This window comes from Triturus cristatus, chromosome 2_1, assembly GCF_964204655.1.
Source record: "Triturus cristatus chromosome 2_1, aTriCri1.1, whole genome shotgun sequence".
NCBI classification, from domain to species: domain Eukaryota; kingdom Metazoa; phylum Chordata; class Amphibia; order Caudata; family Salamandridae; genus Triturus; species Triturus cristatus.
In genome coordinates this window covers 517,179,984-517,204,079 of record NC_140581.1, presented here as the reverse complement: position 1 = coordinate 517,204,079, position 24,096 = coordinate 517,179,984, and the positions used below count along the sequence as shown (strand labels likewise).

At 41.6% G+C, this 24,096-nt stretch overlaps 1 protein-coding gene across 1 annotated transcript in view; it reads right to left on the bottom strand.

Annotated features, from left to right (window-relative positions):
* LOC146865586 (V-type proton ATPase subunit S1-like protein) overlaps nt 1–24,096 on the bottom strand; it is a 214,560-nt gene that overhangs the window by 72,912 nt on the left and 117,552 nt on the right. Inside the window, exon 4 of the mRNA XM_085640751.1 lies at nt 140–381. Within this exon, the coding sequence (XP_085496877.1) occupies nt 140–381 (242 nt within the window). The remainder of the gene's footprint in view (nt 1–139; nt 382–24,096) is intronic.

Sequence of the window (24,096 nt, the reverse complement as noted above, 5' to 3'; positions counted from 1 at the left end):
TTGATATCACACATCTCTAACATTTATTAAATAATGACTATCTTGTAGACTCGCTCGTCCTGTTCTCCTCAGGGTGAACACCTTTCAAATAAGGACACGCGCCCACAAATCAACACAATACAACACAGTGTGCACTTACACAGCAATCTCTTCACTGCAGTTCGAGTCACCAACATCCACCGTGGCATGGATTCCAAACGTTTTGTCAGTCAGATCCAGCTGTGTTTGATTTCTGAATTTGATCATTATTCTTCTGGCCTCAAAAAGTATGCAGGGCCTTCCATCAAATGTGAAATTTACAGGAGTGTTGTGCCTGTGGCCGGGATCCTCTTTTACTGCACTTTCCGCCTTCTCTTTTCTACTGATGTTGTAGTCTTTCCTCTATTTAACGAAAAGAATGTATTGAGCTATTGAGAGATTAACATTTGTTTCTGTTTCATTGTCTTATACGAGTTCAAATACACCATCGTAAGTAAACCTTTGTAAGTAAATAATAAGATACACAATGTCTCATGAAGAATGACTTATAACCTAAAGTTCATGTTTCCTTTGTTTATAGGATGAGTCTTGAAATGTGAAAGAAAAACAAGCTACTTGAATGGAAATATGAGCTGGGCTGCACACAGCTTGTCAAGCAGAACAATGTGAGCGTGTAACCAAGTAACAGTGATGGTCAACTCTTTTTTTTTTCCTCAGTTTTAGTATTAGACGGACATGTTTTAGTTTCTTCATAAAACATTTACATAAGAATCAGGGCAAATTACATAGTTGTCCGCAGGATCAGATTGGGATCACAATTTGGCCTGGGCACTGTCAAAAAAGTGGCCCACATTGCTGGATCATGCCCTTTCATGCAACACCATTTGGTTAGACTCATTGAACTATTTTTCAGAGAAATGTTTGGTAAAGTAAGCATGTTAAAGCATATAAAAAAAATACTGCATTTTTGCAGGAATGTTCGGCGAAATAAAATAGCTCAAGGGCCGCAACACCAGATCTGGCTAGGGTTGCTGCCTGGCGGTTTTTTTTAATCACACAAAGCCGGTATTATCAACTATGATTAGTAGGCTTGTTTGTGAGAATTTAGGCTGTTAGTTGATTGGGGCATAAAGTCACTAAATTAGCCTGTGTTTAAGCCTCTGGTAGTTTGGCACAAAGCAGTCAGGCTTAACTTAGAGGCAATATGTAAAGTATTTATGCAGCACACACACAGCAATAAAGTGAAAACACAACAGAAGAAAAATCCAATAACAATTTAGAAAATTAGAGTACATTTTAATACATTATTTGGCACCAAAATGTCAAAAGAACAATTAGCAGGACTGGAGATATGCAATTTTAAAGAGTTTGATAATAATAGTACTTAGAAGCACAAAGCACCAACTGTGGTAATGTGGTCGCGCCGGACTGTGACAAAGTCACAAGTTTAGGCTGACCGCGATGGAGTGCCGGCTGGATACAGGGGACAAGCCATTCATGCTGAACAATGTACCTTACATCTAGTTTGTGGAGCATTGTGAGGTCCCGCATCAAGGATGTGTCATGCAGCAGTGGTTCTGAGGAGCTGCGATGTGAGGTCCTCTGTCGAGGATGTGTTACGGAACAGCGATTCTGAGGCGCTTGAATACAAAGCCCTGCATCGAAGATGCTTCGCACAGTGGCTGCTTCTATACGGAGCTTCGAGGTGATGCGTCGCTCTATGTCGGTTTCTGCTAGGACCATAACTGGGCTGGCAGAGCATCTTGAGGCCCAAATCCAAGGCTCCATGACTGGGATGTCACCACTTGGGAGGTTAGAACTCACAACAGGCAGAGTCCAGATGCAGGGTTTAAGATGGTTGGAGCCTTTTCTGTCCCTGAGGCTCTGATCAAGAGGCCTGCCAACTATGCCTTGGGGTCCGTCTTTAGGTCCAGGGTTCAAGATGCAGGCCCACTCAGGCAGCACTGTAGCAGGGAGGCAGAGTAGCAGTCCATCTTGCAGTAGAGCAGCACAGCAGTCCTTCTTTGAGTCATTCACAGGTCAGAATGTGTACTGAAGAGTAATTCTAAGAGTCTGAGTTTTATACCAAGTGCTTAATTTGAAGTAGGGATGTCTCTAGAGTTTCTCTTTGAAGTGATTGGATTGACCAGCCTCCCTGCTCTGGCTCCAGCCTGGCTGCAGGTACAATGGGCTAGAGGGAAGTTCTTTGTGTGAAAGCAGGAACAACCTAGTAACTTGAAAGAGGGTCTGTGCCCAGCTCCATCCCCAACCTGCTAGTGATGGCCCATTCAGGCACACCTAATCCCGTTACTGTGTGGCTGTCTGTGAGGAATATATAAAGACCAACTGACAACTAGACCTAGTCAAATGACCCAGGAACAAGCTGCAGGCACTAAATAGGTAAGATAGGAAAATGCCAACTTTCTAAAAGTGGCATTTTCAAAATTGTGACTTAAAAACTGACTTTACCATTAAAGAGGATTTTAAATTGCAAATTCTCAGACAACCAACATGGCTTTCCTACATGCTTCCTATCAAAAGTTAGCATTTATTAAATGAAAAAAAGGTAGGCCAATGTTACCCTATAGGAGAAGTAGGCCTCACAGGACTGAAAAATGAATTTAGGAGTTTTTCACCTGACATGTAAAACTTAAGAGTACATGTCCAACTTTTATATTTCAATGCACCCAACCCTATGGGCTGTATAATGTCTACCTTAGGGGTGACTTGTATGTAATAGAAATTGAGTTCTATAGGGTGAACTCTGCCTAATGGCATTGGAGTGATTTACATGAGTACCAATTACAATACACAAGATCAATTTCATTTTTACCAAAGCCATTGGGAGATTAAATGATTTGCCCAGAATCACAGGATGTTCGGCCAGGCTAAGACCTGAACCTTGCTCCCCAGTTCCAAAGTCAGCAGCTTTGTCCCTAACACCACATCCTCTCTATTATTTTCTCTGGGCAAGTTTCCCTCAAAGTGATGCCTTTGCGCATACACACACCACGCCCTTCATCAAGGCCTGAAGACATTGGGACCAAGGTAACAACACCTAGACCCCAGCGAGGCCGAGGTCACTTCTGTTATTCAGCCCCTCCCCAGTCCACCATAGCCTCAGAGCGATGGCCTGGCAGGGGAGGGGTCAACAAATACCCACAAAAACACCTACCCTCCTTCAGCACTCCCACCCACCCTTACACACTATGGCCTGAGTGTGATGGCCTGGCGCAATAGGGGCCTGTAGAGAGACCGATCGTCTGGGCCAGGCGGCTACGGGGGACGAGGTGAGAATGGCTCAACAGCCAGAGGGTACCTGGCCCCCAGCAAGGTCGATTCTCAGACTCACTACCTCCCTGACTCACAATTGCCTCAGTGAGGGCCTAGCATAGGAGGAATGAAGCAAAGGCCCTAAAAAACAGCCTACGTGTCACCCTTAGAGGCTAGGCCATCGCCCAATGCCCTACTGCTCACCTTCCCAATCCGATACTAATTGTTCGATTCTCGATCGAATAAGGTATTGATTGGTATCACATGTACTTTTATTCATAGTTAATGCTAGTCTGTTTTTTCTTCAAACTCTATCTTTACTTCAACCCAAGCACTATATGCTGTACCTTTGCCTTTTTTGTCTCTGGATTTTAATTTCAATTTCAATGTCAATTTCAGCATTTCCTCCATTTTGAGGACATTCAGCCATGGCTTTTGAGCAGGAGCACATCACATGTGGCCTTCCATGTCTAGCTATACACTTTTCTACAAGTACTAAGGCGAAGTCCAAGAACTTGTAAACATGTTTGTATTTTTTTGTCCACGCCAATTGTCCAAGCAGGAACAAGAGCACTTTGGGCTCATTCTTTTCTCAGTGGTTTCGGCTGTTGTACTTATGTCCGCTCAGCACATCTGGTCGGTATGTAATCACCAGATAATCCTAAGGCATGTGATAGAAATCAGTATCTGCTGATTACACCTGAGACTATTATTAATAGCACCTTCATACATCTGCTTTATCCATTTTGGGGAGAGGTACGTTTGGTACAGTTAATACAACTGTATGTAGTTCCTGGGCACTGTTTTTGTATATTCTAGGCACTTTGCCCATTTTCCTTGAGGGCCCTGTGTGGGTGAAAAACAACTTTTCTGCATGGCCACCCCTCTTTTTCCTACCTTTTTTGGGACCTTATATTTGGTTGGTATTAAGACTATGTGTGAGCTGTGACAATGTTATTCAGTGCCAGAGTGTGTGTGTTCTAGCTCTGAAATGGTAGTGGTAAAATGGGTTTCCTGTAAGGCCATGGTAGATGATAGAAATTGCACAAGTGGCATGGAAGTTACACAGTATATGTGGACTGCATTGTGTATATGATAAACATATGTGGCTAGAATATGAGTTTTGACAACCTGCACTCCATTCAATGTTTAAATTGATTCCAGAAATACATTCAACTGATTCATCTTTCAGTAGTCAAGGGTGCTGCCTTTATAGACCTGTTCAACCCCTTGACAGGCTACAAATATGATCCAGGATTGTCCAAACAGCAGTTTGAACAAAGGCGCACTATCCACCCGCCCTTTAAGGTGCAATATAGTAATGCGATTCAATTTTGAAAAGTTTAACTACATATAGAGTTGATTATTAAACAAACATTCATTGTCAGTGAAGAAAAACAAAACACTTAATTTCAGTGTGAGAAACAATGCGTAAAAGACAAGCCAGTTTCAAATGCGAACCAAAATTGTAATCCAAGATAAAAGAAGGTAGCTATCCCACAAATAAGTTTATGAATGCATGTCAATGTTCTTCCACCCAGAGACCAAAGATGACTGTGAGGCAGAAGTCAAGACTCTTCTTTATTTTCTTATGCTGAAAGCGTTAGTGTTTTCAAAGCAACGTCATGGTTTCCCAATGCATTTCGGTGTACAACACCTTCGTCAGGGGAATGCTGTAAAAGTATATATGTATATGTACGTAAATGTTTGTACAAATATCATTTTAGAAGATGCAAAACAGAAAAGGTAAACAAAGCATGTATCTGTACCATATGTGGTATTAATAAAACTTTAGTATCCAGTATTGTTACCAGCCAATAAATTGTCAGAAGATGAAACAAACATGAACGGTACTATTAAACAAAGCAATCCGTTGAAGAGAAGAAACTCTCACGATGTGAATATACCAACAGAAGTTCATATGCGTGTCACAAAATGTAGGAGTACTTAGTGAGAGGACACCGAAACCCCCAAAAAGCGAAGATAAAGTGAACGCCAGAAAGGGGAGTGATCGTGTGTGTAAACTTCAATGTTCTTCACCCTCCCTTAAGAAGTGAACTGCAGATTCAGTTTAAGTGGAGGACTCACCTCCAACATCTTTACGTGCCTAGAAATGACAAACACGGATGAATTGGCCGTGCTGCGTCAAAAACGAAATATATTACCAGATGTGACCATGAATTTAATGCACAGAAAGGTCATAAAAAATACTTAAGGGAAAACAGGAGATTCAACTTACTTTGCTGCTGTGTACAAAGCGACTAAATCCCGAACCGCTCAACACGAAAGTGTGCGGTAGCGTTGAAAAGTGAGCATCTGTGTGAGCAATATTTAAAATAATCAGTGTTACGTTTGTCAGCGCTCTTCTAAGCGGGACAGCAATACAATGAGTCTACCCTGTAAAACGGCTAAGTTACCTGCATCTAAGCTGTGAAGCAGAGCCTCGGCGGGATTCAGAGTGTCGGCAGTCAGGGTGTGTGACTATGCAAGAACCAAGTTCGGGTGCCTGTAAAAAAACGTGCCCTACGTGACGTGCGTGTCTGTGAGCCTAACATAAAAGACGGACTCTCGTGCAAACGACACCACTGTGAAACAATAAGAGTTCTACGCTATCAAGACGTACTAAACAGAAAAGAAAGACATCGTGAGTTCAACACATGTAAAGGTTCAAGGAAAGAAATATAAATTCCATAAACAAAAGCATTTCAATGCTGAGAGCAGGTTTTTGATGATGACCTGTATTGAAACAGACAAATTATTATGGACAAATTATTGTGTATGCATGTACACTGTGAGCTAAAATTGACAGAAAACATGTAGCCACATATGGTTTACTCAATAATGAGCAGCATGAGAGATAGATCGACATTCAACGGTAAGCAACCACATTTTATCACAAGAAATGAATTAATTCAATTTTGTCATTCAAACCACAAGGCATCAGGGTTTTCAAAAAACGTATCCAAAAGGTCTCTCTTTGAGCCAAATGCTTATTCGGGTCAACATGTGCTAGACCAGATATTTGTTCAAGCACTGTGAATCGAAGTTGGGGTATAGTGTGTTTGTAAGTGTGCCAGTGTGCTGCTAGACAAGATTTCACATTGGATGTGCGAATTGCACTTTTGTGTTCGGTCACCCCTATTTTTATTTTTCTGGTTGTCCTCCCCACATAAACCAGACCACAGGGACATTTGATGGCATATATCACCATGGTTGTATTGCAGTCAGAAGAGTGTTTAAGCTTAATTAACTTGCCCGTGTGAGGATGTGTGAATGTGTCTCCAACCATCACATTGCCACAGTGTCCACAGTTGTAACATTTTTGCATCCCTGTGTTTTTCGAGGTAACCTGGTCTTGGTTTTTTTTGGCCAAGATCTCTTTGATGTTTTTGGACCTAGAGAATGCAAATATAGGTGTTGCAGAAAAAACACTTTTAAAGTCATGCTCTTGTTCTATGATTTCCCATCTTTTTAGGATACTCCGTTTGATCGCCATAGCGGCTGTGGAGTATTTTAGGACACAGACCTCCCGTTTAGAAACAGGTTTTACAGGTTTTTTTTGAGGAGCTGTGCTCTCTCCATACCGTATGCTTTCAGTTTGGCCGTTTCTAAAACTGATGGAGGGTAGCCTCTCTCTAGGTATTGCCGAAACATGACTTCTATGTCTGATTTCCCTTGTTCATCTTCTGAACTAATTCTGCGCACCCTGATAAATTGCGACAGTGGTAGGTGATTTTTCAAAGTATGGGCATGAAAGCTCTGAAAATGAAGTGCATTATTCCTGTCAGTGGGTTTTTTGAAAATTCAAGTTGTCAGAACGGAGCCCTTTTTCTCAATCTGAATGTCCAGGTAGTTGATGGTAGAGGAATTAATCGAGTATGTGAACTTTATATGTGGATGACAGTCATTCAGATTAGAAATAGCAATTTCCAGAGACTCTTGTGTGCCTCTCCACAGGATCAGGATGTCGTCAATATACCGAAGGTACAGGAGTAAATGATCGGTCCATGACTTATTGTGCAAGATGTGTTCATCCTCAAATTTTGCCATGAAGATATTGGCATACGTGGGTGCCCCAGTAAAACCCATAGAAGTGCCAGTCTTCTGTAAGTAAAAATGTTGTTTCCAAGAAAAGTAGCTATGGTATAGGCTGAATTGGAGCAGTTCAAGCAAAAAAATGTTAAGAGATTCTTCATTGTTGTGTTGGAGAAGCATCCATTCAACTGCCTCAATGCCTTCACCATGTGGAATTGAAGTGTAAAGGGCCGTGACATCTATGGTACTTAGAAGCACCTCGTTGGTGCTGGGTAGTGTAATTAGTTGTAATTTATTGAGACAGTCTGTAGTATCCCGTACATATGTTACCCATTTTTGAACAAGCGGTTGCAGAAAGTGATCTATGAATTTGCCTAATGGTTCATGCAAAGACCCGCAGCCCGCTACAATGGGGCGGAAAGGAGGGTTCACCATGTCTTTATGCATCTTCGGAAGCATGTATATGTGTGGTCTTTTTGAGTAATCGGTGATCAGGAATTTGTATGTATTCTCATTAATCCAATTGAGATCTTTAGCTTTAGTCAGGATTAGAGATAGAGTTGTCTGAAAAGTGTTAGTGGGATCTGCATCCAAGGCCATGTAAGTTTCAGTGTCTAGAACATGTTGATCCACTTTGGCTTCGTAATATGTGGTATCCATGACCACTAAAGCACCACCCTTGTCAGCTGGTTGAAAAGTTAAGTGCTTGCTTAAGGCTAAATTGGTGAGTATAGCCTGTTCTTTTTTAGTAAGTTTACTTTTACCATTTTCTTTTTGATGGATAAGTGCTAGATCTTTCTTGACCAGTATTTCAAACAGATCAATGGCTTTGTGAGTAATCGGTGACATGAAGGTACTTTTTGGTCTAAATGTCTGCGATGCAGTGTCTGCAACAGGCTCAACAGGTTGATCTTGCAATATATGGTGGAAAAACCACCGTAATCTGAGTTTTCGTGTAAATTTAAAAAGTGAAATCTCAGTTTCAAGTTCGTTGGTCCGGTACGTAGGGACAAAGGACATGCCTTTGTTAAGTAAGGCTTGCTCATCAGGTTTCAACTGAACACTTGAAATGTTCATGACTAGTTCCGCCTGGGATTCCGTCGTCCTCCATTTGTTGTTGTTTTTTTTGGAGCCTTGTCCCCTCCTGGTTGGTTGGTGCTTCCTACAGATGATCCCTCTGGTGGGTGATTGGAAGTTCGTCCCAGTTCTAAAAAAGGTGTTTGTTTGGTTGTACCACTGGTGGAAGGTATACTTTCCGTCACTGTTGTAGCTAGAGGGGTACGCGTAGGAAGTGCTTCTTGCTCAGTTTCAATGCTCTTTTCAGAGGTAGATGCATCTGGTTTTCTAAATGTGCGTCTTTGGGCGTACATCTCCGCCCAGGTGTAGACCTCGTCTAGTTTGTAATCGATTGTGTCGCGTCTAAACTTACGCAATTTCTGATCGTAAATATTGCTCACACAGATGCTCACTTTTCAACGCTACCGCACACTTTCGTGTTGAGCGGTTCGGGATTTAGTCGCTTTGTACACAGCAGCAAAGTAAGTTGAATCTCCTGTTTTTCCTTAAGTATTTTTTATGACCTTTCTGTGCATTAAATTCATGGTCACATCTGGTAATATATTTCGTTTTTGACGCAGCACGGCCAATTCATCCGTGTTTGTCATTTCTAGGCGCGTAAAGACGTTGGAGGTGAGTCCTCCCCTTAAACTGAATCTGCAGTTCACTTCTTAAGGGAGGGTGAAGAACATTGAAGTTTACACACACGATCACTCCCCTTTCTGGCGTTCACTTTATCTTCGCTTTTTTGGGGTTTCGGTGTCCTCTCACTAAGTACTCCTACATTTTGTGACACGCATATGAACTTCTGTTGGTATACTCACATCGTGAGAGTTTCTTCTCTTCAACGGATTGCTTTGTTTAATAGTACCGTTCATGTTTGTTTCATCTTCTGACAATTTATTGGCTGGTAACAATACTGGATGCTAAAATTTTATTAATACCACATATGGTACAGATACATGCTTTGTTTACCTTTTCTGTTTTGCATCTTCTAAAATGATATTTGTACAAACATTTACGTACATATACATATATACTTTTACAGCATTCCCCTGACGAAGGTGTTGTACACTGAAATGCATTGGGAAACCATGACGTTGCTTTGAAAACACTAACGCTTTCAGCATAAGAAAATAAAGAAGAGTCTTGACTTCTGCCTCACAGTCATCTTTGGTCTCTGGGCGGAAGAACATTGACATGCATTTATAAACTTATTTGTGGGATAGCTACCTTCTTTTATCTCGGATTACAATTTTGGTTCGCATTTGAAACTGGCTTGTCTTTTACGCATTGTTTCTCACACTGAAATTAAGTGTTTTGTTTTTCTTCAGTGACAATGAATGTTTGTTTATTAATCAACTCTATATGTAGTTAAACTTTTCAAAATTGAATCGCATTACTATATTGCACCTTAAAGGGCGGGTGGATAGTGCGCCTTTGTTCAAACTGCTGTTTGGACAATCCTGGATCATATTTGTAGCCTGTCAAGGGGTTGAACAGGTCTATAAAGGCAGCACCCTTGACTACTGAAAGATTAATCAGTTGAATGTATTTCTGGAATCAATTTAAACATTGAATGGAGTGCAGGTGGTCAAAACTCATATTCTAGTTACCGCTCAGCCCCACTTCCGACAACCAGCACCCACCATGGATCTTGAGGACATTTCTCACTTAACCACAAATCAAGCGGAGACAAAAGGCTATTCTGCCGAAGAAGCAGCAAATATATATTCCTTAATTGATGAAACACAGGCATTTCAGGTTCCATCCGGCTCTACCAGCCAATTAATAAAGCAACTACAATACACATTAAGGAGGGAAATTAATCAAAGACTTCATGCAACCACACTCATCCAGTACCACAAGGCAAAACGGATCCCCAGAGGGTCACGCATAGCGTTAAGACCCATGTTGTTTAAATTCAATAAACCATTCATGAATAAATGGTTTGCCATTTTGAATAAGTGCTCTCTAGATCTGATCTTATTGATCATTGAAGAATTGTCAGTGATACTTAAAGATTTAGAAACGGAGATCAAAGATTTAAAAGATGACCTTTCTCAAAGACTATCCTCCGATGAACTACAACAAACCCTTAAAGACATAAATGACAAGCTCGATGAACACGCAAAAGAAGTTCACGATCGGAAATTGCGTAAGTTTAGACGCGACACAATCGATTACAAACTAGACGAGGTCTACACCTGGGCGGAAATGTACGCCCAAAGACGCACATTTAGAAAACCAGATGCATCTACCTCTGAAGAGAGCATTGCAACTGAGCAAGAAGCACTTCCTACGCGTACCCCTCTAGCTACAACAGCGATGGAAAGTATACCTTCCACCAGTGGTACAACCAAACAAACACCTTTTTTAGAACTGGGACGAACTTCCAATCACCCACCAGAGGGATCATCTGTAGGAAGCACCAACGAACCAGGAGGGGACAAGGCTCCAAAAAAAACAACAACAAATGGAGGACGACGGCATCCCAGGCGGAACTAGTCATGAACATTTCAAGTGTTCAGTTGAAACCTGATGAGCAAGCCTTACTTAACAAAGGCATGTCCTTTGTCCCTACGTACCGGACCAACGAACTTGAAACTGAGATTTCACTTTTTAAATTTACACGAAAACTCAGATTACGGTGGTTTTTCCACCATATAATGCAAGATCAACCTGTTGAGCCTGTTGCAGACACTGCATCGCAGACATTTAGACCAAAAAGTACCTTCATGTCACCGATTACTCACAAAGCCATTGATCTGTTTGAAATACTGGTCAAGAAAGATCTAGCACTTATCCATCAAAAAGAAAATGTTAAAAGTAACCTTACTAAAAAAGAACAGGCTATACTCACCAATTTAGCCTTAAGCAAGCACTTAACTTTTCAACCAGCTGACGAGGGTGGTGCTTTAGTGGTCATGGATACCACATATTACGAAGCCAAAGTGGATCAACATGTTCTAGACACTGAAACTTACATGGCCTTGGATGCAGATCCCACTAACACTTTTCAGACGACTCTATCTCTAATCCTGACTAAAGCTAAAGATCTCAATTGGATTAATGAGAATACATACAAATTCCTGATCACCGATTACCCAAAAAGACCACACATATACATGCTTCCAAAGATGCATAAAGACATGGTGAACCCTCTTTTCCGCCCCATTGTAGCGTGCTGCGGGTCTTTGCATGAACCATTAGGCAAATTCATAGATCACTTTCTGCAACCGCTTGTTCAAAAATGGGTAACATATGTACAGGATACTACAGACTGTCTCAATAAATTACAACTAATTACACTACCCAGCACCAACGAGGTGCTTCTAAGTACCATAGATGTCACGGCCCTTTACACTTCAATTCCACATGGTGAAGGCATTGAGGCAGTTGAATGGATGCTTCTCCAACACAACTATGAAGAATCTCTTAACATTTTTTTGCTTGAACTGCTCCAATTCAGCCTATACCATAGCTACTTTTCTTGGAAACAACATTTTTACTTACAGAAGACTGGCACTTCTATGGGTTTTACTGGGGCACCCACGTATGCCAATATCTTCATGGCAAAATTTGAGGATGAACACATCTTGCACAATAAGTCATGGACCGATCATTTACTCCTGTACCTTCGGTATATTGACGACATCCTGATCCTGTGGAGAGGCACACAAGAGTCTCTGGAAATTGCTATTTCTAATCTGAATGACTGTCATCCACATATAAAGTTTACATACTCGATTAATTCCTCTACCATCAACTACCTGGACATTCAGATTGAGAAAAAAGGCTCCGTTCTGACACCTAGAATTTTCAAAAAACCCACTGACAGGAATAATGCACTTCATTTTCAGAGCTTTCATGCCCATACTTTGAAAAATCACCTACCACTGTCGCAATTTATCAGGGTGCGCAGAATTAGTTCAGAAGATGAACAAGGGAAATCAGACATAGAAGTCATGTTTCGGCAATACCTAGAGAGAGGCTACCCTCCATCAGTTTTAGAAACGGCCAAACTGAAAGCATACGGTATGGAGAGAGCACAGCTCCTCAAAAAAACTGTAAAACCTGTTTCTAAACGGGAGGTCTGTGTCCTAAAATACTCCACAGCCGCTATGGCGATCAAACGGAGTATCCTAAAAAGATGGGAAATCATAGAACAAGAACATGACTTTAAAAGTGTTTTTTCTGCAACACCTATTTTTGCATTCTCTAGGTCCAAAAACATCAAAGAGATCTTGGCCAAAAAAATCCAAGACCAGGTTACCTCGAAAAACACAGGGATGCAAAAATGTTACAACTGTGGACACTGTGGCAATGTGATGGTTGGAGACACATTCACACATCCTCACACGGGCAAGTTAATTAAGCTTAAACACTCTTCCGACTGCAATACAACCATGGTGATATATGCCATCAAATGTCCCTGTGGTCTGGTTTATGTGGGGAGGACAACCATAAAAATAAAAATAAGGGTGACCGAACACAAAAGTGCAATTCGCACATCCAATGTGAAATGTTGTCTAGCAGCACACTGGCACACTTACAAACACACTATACCCCAACTTCGATTCAAAGTGCTTGAACAAATATCTGGTCTAGCACATGTTGACCCGAATAAGCATTTGGCTCAAAGAGAGACCTTTTGGATACGTTTTTTGAAAACCCTGATGCCTTGTGGTTTGAATGACAAAATTGAATTAATTCATTTCTTGTGATAAAATGTGGTTGCTTACCGTTGAATGTCGATCTATCTCTCATGCTGCTCATTATTGAGTAAACCATATGTGGCTACATGTTTTCTGTCAATTTTAGCTCACAGTGTACATGCATACACAATAATTTGTCCATAATAATTTGTCTGTTTCAATAAAGGTCATCATCAAAAACCTGCTCTCAGCATTGAAATGCTTTTGTTTATGGAATTTATATTTCTTTCCTTGAACCTTTACATGTGTTGAACTCACGATGTCTTTCTTTTCTGTTTAGTACGTCTTGATAGCGTAGAACTCTTATTGTTTCACAGTGGTGTCGTTTGCACGAGAGTCCGTCTTTTATGTTAGGCTCACAGACACGCACGTCACGTAGTGCACGGTTTTTTACAGGCACCCGAACTTGGTTCTCGCATAGTCACACACCCTGACTGCCGACACTCTGAATCCGGCCGAGGCTCTGCTTCACAGCTTAGATGCAGGTAACTGAGCCGTTTTACAGGGTAGACTCATTGTATTGCTGTCCCGCTTAGAAGAGCGCTGACAAACGTAACACTGATTATTTTAAATATTGCTCACACAGATGCTCACTTTTCAACGCTACCACACACTTTCGTGTTGAGCGGTTCGGGATTTAGTCGCTTTGTACACAGCAGCAAAGTAAGTTGAATCTCCTGTTTTTCCTTAAGTATTTTTTATGACCTTTCTGTGCATTAAATTCATGGTCACATCTGGTAATATATTTCGTTTTTGACGCAGCACGGCCAATTCATCCGTGTTTGTCATTTCTAGGTGCGTAAAGACGTTGGAGGTGAGTCCTCCCCTTAAACTGAATCTGCAGTTCACTTCTTAAGGGAGGGTGAAGAACATTGAAGTTTACACACACGATCACTCCCCTTTCTGGCGTTCACTTTATCTTCGCTTTTTTGGGGTTTCGGTGTCCTCTCACTAAGTACTCCTACATTTTGTGACACGCATATGAACTTCTGTTGGTATACTCACATCGTGAGTGTTTCTTCTCTTCAACGGATTGCTTTGTTTAATAGTACCGTTCATGTTTGTTTCATCTTCTGACAATTTATTGGCTGGTAACAATACTGGATGCTAAAGTTTTATTAATACCACATATGGTACAGATACATGCTTTGTTTACCTTTTCTGTTTTGCATCTTCTAAAATGATATTTGTACAAACATTTACGTGCATATACATATATACTTTTACAGCATTCCCCTGACGAAGGTGTTGTACACCGAAATGCATTGGGAAACCATGACGTTGCTTTGAAAACACTAACGCTTTCAGCATAAGAAAATAAAGAAGAGTCTTGACTTCTGCCTCACAGTCATCTTTGGTCTCTGGGCGGAAGAACATTGACATGCATTTATAAACTTATTTGTGGGATAGCTACCTTCTTTTATCTCGGATTACAATTTTGGTTCGCATTTGAAACTGGCTTGTCTTTTACGCATTGTTTCTCACACTGAAATTAAGTGTTTTGTTTTTCTTCACTGACAATGAATGTTTGTTTATTAATCAACTCTATATGTAGTTAAACTTTTCAAAATTGAATCGCATTACTATATTGCACCTTAAAGGGCGGGTGGATAGTGCGCCTTTGTTCAAACTGTTGTTTGGACAATCCTGAAACATATGTGGCAGCCAGGAGCAACACTGTGCTTGACTTGGGTTGCAGTTTAAAAGCGCCTTTGCCATGTAAGAAAATCTAAACCTATTGATATATATTAATATTACCCCTAAATTAAGTCCACAGAGCTGGGTACCCAATACATCAACAAGCTGCACACTGTGGGCCTGATTCAAAGAATTAACTTACACTTTTGATTAAGTTTACACTTTTGAGTAGGTGAACCCACCACTTTAGCAGCTAGAGCGGGGGAGGGGGTTCTTTATGGTCGTCTTCCGTCTGCAACTCGGCAGACAAAAGCTGATAATTATAACTATGAAGGAATACCCTGCATTCATAGTGGAAGAGCAAGCAGGAGCAAGGAACAACAAAAGATGGGTAAATAGAAGAGGTAACGATGGAAGGAATATTGAATGGAAGGAAGGGTGAAAGGATGGATGGATGAGTGGATGGATAAATGAGTGGCTAGATCGATAAGTGGGTAAAAGTATGCGTGAATTGATAGGTGGATGGACAGGTGAAAGGATGGCAGAGTAAAAAGATGGAGGAATGGATAAGTGATGGATGGATAGGTGGATGGGCAGGCGAAAGGATGGCAGAGCAAAAGGATTGATGGAGGAGTAGGTGAATGCATGGCAGAGTGTACAGCCAAATGCATGGATGGGTAGATGGCAGTGTGGACATGGATTTATGGATAGATGGCGGAGTGGTTGGATGGCAGAGTGGATGGATGACAGAGTCGATGGATGGGTGGATGGCAGATTGAATGGATGCATGGATGCATGGATAGTTGGGTGGGTGGGTGGATAGATGGAAGGATCGATGAGTGGACCAATGGATGGCAAAGGGGATGGATGGATTGCAGAGTTGAGTAATGGATGGAAAAGGTATAGATTGAATGATAGATGAAAGAATTAATGGATGACCGAGTGTAAAGATAAAATGGTGGATATCAGCGAGTAGATGGAAAGGTGAAAGGATGAATGTATAGACGCTTGGATGAAAGAGACAAATGAGCTCCTCTATGGGCTCACTTGTTTCGCTTGCTTGGTGCCATCAGAGGTTTAGTGGGCGTATTTTGATTTTCTTGCTACTCCCTTGCTTTTTGGTATTCACAAACTGCACTTTTGTAGCAACATACACTTTTGTAGTAAATCCAGCACTACACATGGTCAACCATTGGTACTGATGTGCCGCACACAGAAAGTAACGGAGTCCGGACTGAAAATAAAACCACATACTAAATAATGGAAAATCAAATTAAATTAATTAAAATAGTTCAACATAAAAAGAAATACAAATTGAAGAAACAATACAAAAATAGTCAATGCAATATTAAATTATACATTTTAAAAAATGATAAAGAAATAATTAATATGTACTATTTTTGCATATTTTAAATCAATTTATATATATTTATTTTTTACCTATTTTAAATATTCAAATAGAAAATGTTTACTATACCTTGGATACAGCTTATACATATTTTATGTAGTTTCAGTTAAGGGAGAAACCATTTACAATAATACAATTTTCAAAGGATGCACACTTGACAATACTATGCACATTAGGACATTACATTTGAAATATAAAGAAAAAAGTACAAAAATAAACCCACACAATATCCTATAAAGTGCAACTGCACACTAAAGTGCCTAATTCGTCTGAACCATTCCCAGTGCAAGCACAGTCATATTTCTTGCTATATATTAGTATAAAATGCATACATTACAAAATAGAATGTAATCTACATTTTTCCACGTCCTAAAATTACTAAACTAAATATGATGGCGTTAACCTACCTGCTTCTAAAGGTGCAAAAAATACTTCCAAAAGTGACAGCACGTCCTAGTGCTAAAGATGTACTTTAAGAGGTTCCTTCAACATCAAAATTTCCCATATTTTCCTGCAGGGAGGCAGTTTGTTAACCTGGGTATGATAACAAAACTCCCTCACATTTTCATCTTGTTTGGCCATTTCCTAAAGGTAGTACTAATAAAGGGTTTCCATAATTTCATAGTAATAGATTGGACCACTACAGCTGAGATATGAATAATTGTGCACTCTTTCCTATAAGAGAAAGGGCAGAAAGGCCTAGCAAGGCATTAGAGGGTGGGTGTTTGATCATTTTCCCTACCCTTATAGAGATCAGCATAAAAATCTCTTCCCAGTATTCGGTCACTGCTTCAAATAACCAAAATACTTGTTCCCAATCCCCTAATTCATCGTATCTGGGACACTTCTTGGTGGCCCGAAGCATTTTGTTGAGCCTATCTGAGGTATAATAAAGCATCCAGCAGTTAAAAAAACACCATTCTATGAAAATTCGCCCCCACCCCCAATTTTATTTATTGTAACATTTTTTGCTACTGTCGTTTAAATATTTAAAATATTTTGAAATTAAATAATACATTTGTACTATTTATATATATATTTTACATTGACGGAGGTCATCATCTTGGGGAAAGATAAACATCTTTGGAATTATTCTCATTGGCCTCAAGAAATGGGTCTATTTCCACAGCCGGTAACCCAAGCCCGTAATTTAGGTTTCATTATTGACAGCCAGCTTTCCATGCGGCAACAAGCAGTGAGCACTGTGGGTACCTGCTTTTCCATACTAAAATGGCTGCGCAAAATAATTTGGATGCTTCCTTTTTCCACACAAAGAACCGTAGTCCAATCCCTTATCATGTCTCGATTGGACTACGGAAACATACTCTACTTAGGCTGCAATAAGGAACCTTTGAGGAGACTGCAAATGGTCCAAAATTCTGCAGCACCCCTTCTCTGCCACATTGCAAGGAGAGCCTCGGTTACTCCTTTTTTGCAGGATCTCCATTGGCTCTGCATTGGCAATCGCATTCAATTCAAAGCTCTTTGTCATATTTTCAAAATAAAGCAAGGTGCAGCTCCAGTGTATTTACGGGAACTCATCTGCCCTTACAAACCGCAACGCGCTCTGCGCTCCTCCGCCCAGGGTAACCTGACACTTCTCAGGTTCAAATTGACAAGAATGGGCGGACGCTCCTTCTCATACCTTGGACCAAAACTTTGGAATTCCCTTCCTAATCATGTGAAGCAGGAACCTTCTTATTTAAAATTTCGCCGAGACATTAAGACCTGGCTCTTCACTCAGCAATTGGCCTAGTTACTTAGTCTGATTCAGACTTACCTGCGCCGGGAAACCCTAATAGGGTAGCTGTGCGCCTAACAAATTCAATAATAATAATAATAATAATAATAATTTATATTTACTTACTTTTTTAACAATTTTAAATATTTAATGTTGCTCCCTCCCTCATTTCCAGGAGGTTGTAGCCCAATACAAGTTAGGCACTCCTTTTTGCAAGGCCATAATCTACATTGCTAAAACAAGGTTCGGAGTGCACAGTCCCCACGTGCTCAAACTGTGAGGGTGAGCACATGAATTGTACCTCTCCGAGAAGCCTTTGGAAATGAGTATAGAGAGTTCCATTTACCCTGCACATACTATTTTATTAATATTTGTTTTTGAGGTCTCACAACAGATAGCTTGAGCTGCCTGACATTACCAAATGTCACTAAACATACGTGCACACACAACATAAACATACAGAAAGGGATTTGGGTCAGCCTTCTTCAGCCATTGGCTTGTAGGGCGAGCCTTCATCAGGCACTGGCTGGCTGGGTTATCCATCTAGTTTTGGAACCAAACCACAGCATATCGAGGATGTTTGTGGTGTTTCTGTTGCACAAAAAGTGTTCACTCTGTTCATCTTCCTCCCTGCTCCCCACTTTCTAGTCATGCAGGATCACGGAATTGTAGTCTTTTGACTCATTCCGCCTAGGAACACCTTACCTTGATTAATTAATTAATGTCTATAGAAAGATAATAAGGCTTCCCAGTTAGGTTTTTTTTTCACCTTTGATGTGCCTCACAGGTAATTGGTAGGGTAATATTAATTTGGCATGCCACCAGTGCCTATTTCAAAAGTATAGTACAAGTGCAATATGGGCTTAGTATCACTGATGTAAAAGAAGGTGAATTGCCACAATTCATAGTCTCTACAAGCACTTCATCAGATAACAGGGAAGGTCCAGAAGGAGTCTTTTGGCTTAGCCAAGACTTGATAGGGCCATCAGCACCATCATTAGAACTTTGATCAGTCTAGTTTAAGTCCTGTGGGACTAATTATGCAGGCTCAAAAGGGAGTTTTTCAGGACACTCCACTCATCTGGGAATGGGAAAACTGCTCATTAGGCAAAATATGTAGGTATTAGTGTGTAAAACTCTGGTTCCAAAATAATACTTCATTCTGAAATAGAAAACTCATAATTGTATGCTAATGCCAACACACTTGGTATTAGAGATACTTGGGGGCCTATTAGGGCACCCTTTGCTGTGCTGGGACCGGCCGCCAGTGGTGCAGCGGTCCCGCACTGGCAATTAGGATGCCACAGCCACGGTGGCGGTGGCATCTCCCATCCACATCATTGTGGCGGGCAGTGCACACAGCACCGTCCGCCACAATGCTGTGGCTGCACACTGTGCATTTGCATGCGTAACGTGGCAGGCACCGCGCGGTACCCCCCATGTGCCCCCCCAACATCCTGGGGACCCGCAACGGGCCCCCAACTGCAAAATCCGTATGCCTTTCTGTGGTGGCGTTGCCGCCATGGAAAGGCTGATCCCTGCATGCATAGTAACAGACACCGCCACCATATTCAAACCTTTTACGCCCGGTCGACTCATCGACCGGGCGGAAAAGCAGCGGATGGTCTTCCCGTCCGCCCCGGTACCCCCGCCAACATAATCAGGCAGGGGGTAAATTGCATGCGGGCGGTGGATCATGGCAGGCGATATGCCCGCCATTATAATAGACCCCTGGGTGTGGTACTGCCACCTCACTATTCTGTGGAACTCAGAATGAGTCCCTGAGTGGGAATATCAATAAGGTATGCCCTTGAGTAGCTTTAGATGGTTAAACCCTGCCCTGACTAGTGTTGTGAATTGTGGGATCATTAAATTAAAAGTAGGAGTAAGGCAAAACTGTTAGATGTCTTATCTCGATAACCAATGCTAGCCTTATGGTTCTTCTCTGAAAGGATGTCATTAACAGATACTTGTAAGCTAACTGGGACATGATGAGACATGCGCAGTAGAATGGGAAGCTTTCAATTTGGTCTTAAGAGGCGGATGTATGGCCAAAATACGAGGGACTAAGCTGCTAGTGGAAAAAGAACTTGTCTTGTTAGAAAGTCCACTAGAATAGCTGGTAAAGAAGTAGTGGAGCACCCTTAGAAACCAACAGATCTGGCAGAGAAAGAAAGGAAGCTAGAAGATACTTGGGATTTGTTAGCTAAATCCACCAGTGAGGAGTAAAGGTAAAGCCATGACAGTGCAGACAATAAGGATGGCGGACTTCTGGTGGGGCTCCTAAAAAGGGAATGCACTATGCTCTGGGGACTCAGCAACAATGAACGTATCAGCACACAGGAAGGAATATATGGAATATATTATCAGCACTTAACTGAATTGTAAAAAACAGCTAACAACTGCAACCACAGAGCAAATAAAAAACTATCTGGGGGAAATTAGGCTACCCAGTTCCCAGGTGATCAGTTAGAATAACTAGAGACACCTCTAACTAAATAGGCATTAAAGGTGAGAAGTGCGGGATATTAAGGACAGCAAAAAACACAGGAAATAACAATTTTACGGCTGACATCCATCAAACTTTCGCTACAATAATTATAAGAAAATTATTGGTGAATGTTTGTGGAGACACAAGATAAACACTTGATACTGCAACCATGGCATGAAGCAGTCATAGCCACAATTCCAAATGAGGACAGAGAATGAAATTATTGCAGCTCATATCTGTCTATGATAACCTTAAAGATAAAGATACTCAGTAAGGCCTTAGCCAACAGGCTGTTAAAAGCTGTCGAATCCCTGGTGAGACTGGATTAATGAAGGTGTGTGCCCTAAGGAGCGCTTTGCAAAATCTTTAGAGCCTCACACAAATTAAGCACAGTCTGGACTCACCCGAAGAACACCACTCACGGGTGGAGCTGGATGTTGAAAACATTTTTGACAGAATAGAATGAGATTACATCCAGGAGGTGCTTGAATACCTGGGATTTGTTTCCCATTTTACAGGATGTATCAAATTTTTGTAAACAGAACTGTTAGAAACTGGGTTACTGGTTGACCGGGGTGTGAGCCTCGGTCACGCAGCAACAACAATCCTAGTCAGGGTAAGGCACAAGCAAATCCCAAATTAACCTGTATTCAACCCCAGTAGCTTGGCACAGAGCAGTCAGACTTCACTTAGTAGGCAATGTGTAAAGTATTTGTGCAACACTTCAAAAAGTAAAACAGTGAAACCACCACACGAAAAGACCCCACACCAGATTAGAAAAACAGAGCCTAATTTAATAAATAAAACAAGATCAAAAATGTCAAAAAGCCAAATAGTAGAAACGCAGATATTGAATTACCTAGTCGCGCCAGACAAGGACACAGTCACAAGTTCAGGCCGATTGCGATGAAGCTCAGGACGGCTACAGGGACCCAGTTAGGCCCGCTGAACAGAATACCTTAAACCCCGGTTTGCGGAGCATGGCATGGACCCGTATCGAAGATGCATCACACAGCTGAGGCGATGCGTCGGTTGCAAGATGTTATGAGGCTGCAGTGCAAAGGTTCTGTTGCATCGAATTCGGGGATCCCCTTCACAAGGGTTTGCGATTTGAAGTTCGGAGTTGGGGATGTGGCACGCAGTCGAGGCAATGCATTGGTTCCGAAGAGCAGCTAAACTGCGATGCGGAGTCTGGAGTTGAGACTGCTGTAGACGAGAAATGCAAAGTTCTGCGCCGAGGATGTGTTGTGCAGTGGCGGTTCCAAAGGCGATGCGGGCTGTGGCAGAGATGGGAGTCTTCGCGACAGTTCCAATCCACATAGAAGTGGAGATGCATTGGTTCAGCTTGGGTTCAGCCGCGCAGCATAGGAGATGGGTCGGTTCCGTTGGAGGCTGGCAGGGGACCTTAGGCCCACTTTCAAGAGTCCAGGCCTGGGGTGCATCACTTGGAATGGTACACTTGGGGACGGCAGAGTCCAGGTGCAGATGCAAGGTTGTTGGAAGCCTCTTTTGTTCCTGATGCTTCAGATCAGGAGGCCAGCTAATTAGCTCTTTTAGTCACTCTGGGTTCTGGGTTGAAGTGTTGCAGGTCCAGTCTTTCTCACCCAGACAAGAGGGCAGCAGGTAGCAGGTCAGCACAGCAAAGGAGGAGTCCAGCAGAGTGGCAGTCCTAGTAGCAGCACAACAGTACTTCTTCCTGGCAGAGTGTCCATAGGTCCAGAAGTCTACTGAAGTGGTGGTGTTGAAGGGACTTATTTCATAGGTTTATAGACAGCTGTGCCTTTGAAGTGGCAAAAAGCTTCTAGAGGCATGCCTTTGAAGTGCACAGATGCCCTGCCTTCCCTGCCCTGGTTCCAGACTAACTGAAGGGAGTATGCAGCCCTTTGTGTGGAAAGAGCACACAGCCTATTCAGGTGTAAGTGAAGCTGGGCCCAGCTCCTCCCTACCATCCTGCCAGTGGTGGCCATTCCCGCCACACCTAAGATCCCATTGTGTGCGACTGTCTAGGAGGAATACACAAAGCCCAACTGCCAACTACTCCCAGTCATGTGACCAGAGACAGGCTGCAGGCACCAAATGGCTAAGGTGAGAAAATTCAAACTTTATAAAACTGTCATTTTCAGAAATGCAATTTAAAATCCAAATTCGCCATAAGTTAGGATTCTAGATTAGGATTCCAGAGACACCAAACATGAACCAGCCATATTTTTCCATTTGAAAATTACACTTATAAAATGTAATAAAGCAACTCCAATGTTATCCTATAGGAGAGATAGGCCTTGCAGTAGTGAAAAAAGAATTATAGGGCCATATGTATCAAGCCTTTTTTTCCGTTTGCAAATGGGCAGATTCTCAATATCGGACCATTTGGAAATTGGAAAAAGCCTTTTGGGATGTACCATCCCAAAATGCCATAGCAAAATAGAGAATTGCAAAATTTGCGATTCTCTATTTAGCGAACGCAATTAAGGAATTGCAAATTGCGATTCCTTAAATGCAATTCTGGAAGCACCAGAAATTTGCTATTTGGCCTTAAGGAATTGCAAATTACTACCAACTTCAAGTTGGTGGTAATTTACGATTTTCTTTAAAAAAGCACTTCTTTGATTTTTTTAAAGTGCCATATGTCGCACATACATGCCCTTACGTTAGTATGTGTGCAACATGTGCACACATGCATATTTCAGGAGTGCAACAGGGTGTCCTTTTGGCACCTTTGCAACCTTGAAATTGCATTCTCAATTTGCGATTCTCTAATTGGTTATCGCAAATTGAAAATGTCTTCCCATTCATTCCTATGGCCCTCCTAGCCCATAGGAATGAATGGGAAAGTATTCCTTATTTGCCATTCGCAAATGAGGAATATGTAGGATTCGCCAAAGTTTTAGAAAATCCTACATACATTGCATTTTGCGATTCTCTAATTGCGATTTGCTAAAAATCGCAATTTGGGAATCGCAAAACTCTATTTTGATACATATGGCCCTAAGACTTTGTTTACTAGCAGGACATGTACAACTTAAACGCACATGTACAACTTTTTAAGTACACTGCCTTTGGGGCTTGCCAGAGCCTAACTTAGGGGTGACTTACATGTATTAAAAAGGAAGGCCTGGCAAAAGGTTTATTTATCCAGGTAGGAATGGCAGTGTATAACTGCACACACAGGCTCTGCAATGGCAGGCCTGAGACATGCTTAAAGGGCTACTTAAGTGGGTGGCACAATCAGTGCTGCAGGCCCACTAGTATCATTTAATTTACAGGCCCTTGGCACATGCAGTGCACTACTAAGGACTTACAAGTAAATTAAATATTCACAGTTGGGTAAAAGTTAATGTTACCATGTTTTAGGGGAAAATTACAAACCCTGTTTAGTAGTGGTAAAGTGCACAGAGCTCTAAGGCCAACAAAAAAGAAGTCAGCAAAAACAGGGTGTCTGAAGGCAAAAAGTCAGGGGGAAACCATGCCAAGGACGCCAGGTCAAACACGAGCCAACAGCAAGGGTAAAGTCATGCATTGTGGTGTTTGGCCAGTGGTAGGGGCATTACCTTTAATCATCTCTGTTATTTATGCTAGCAGTGAAACCATTGGGGTGCCATTTGCAGATGGTGCTTCATTGCAAGGGCATAATTGTTGGTGCAATACATATGTCATCACCATGCATGGTGACAATAATCTACCTGCAAAACTCTGCAGGGCCAACAATGGTGTTTTTAAGAGAGGTAGAAGGTTTTGTAGAAATATCAAGCATTTGAAT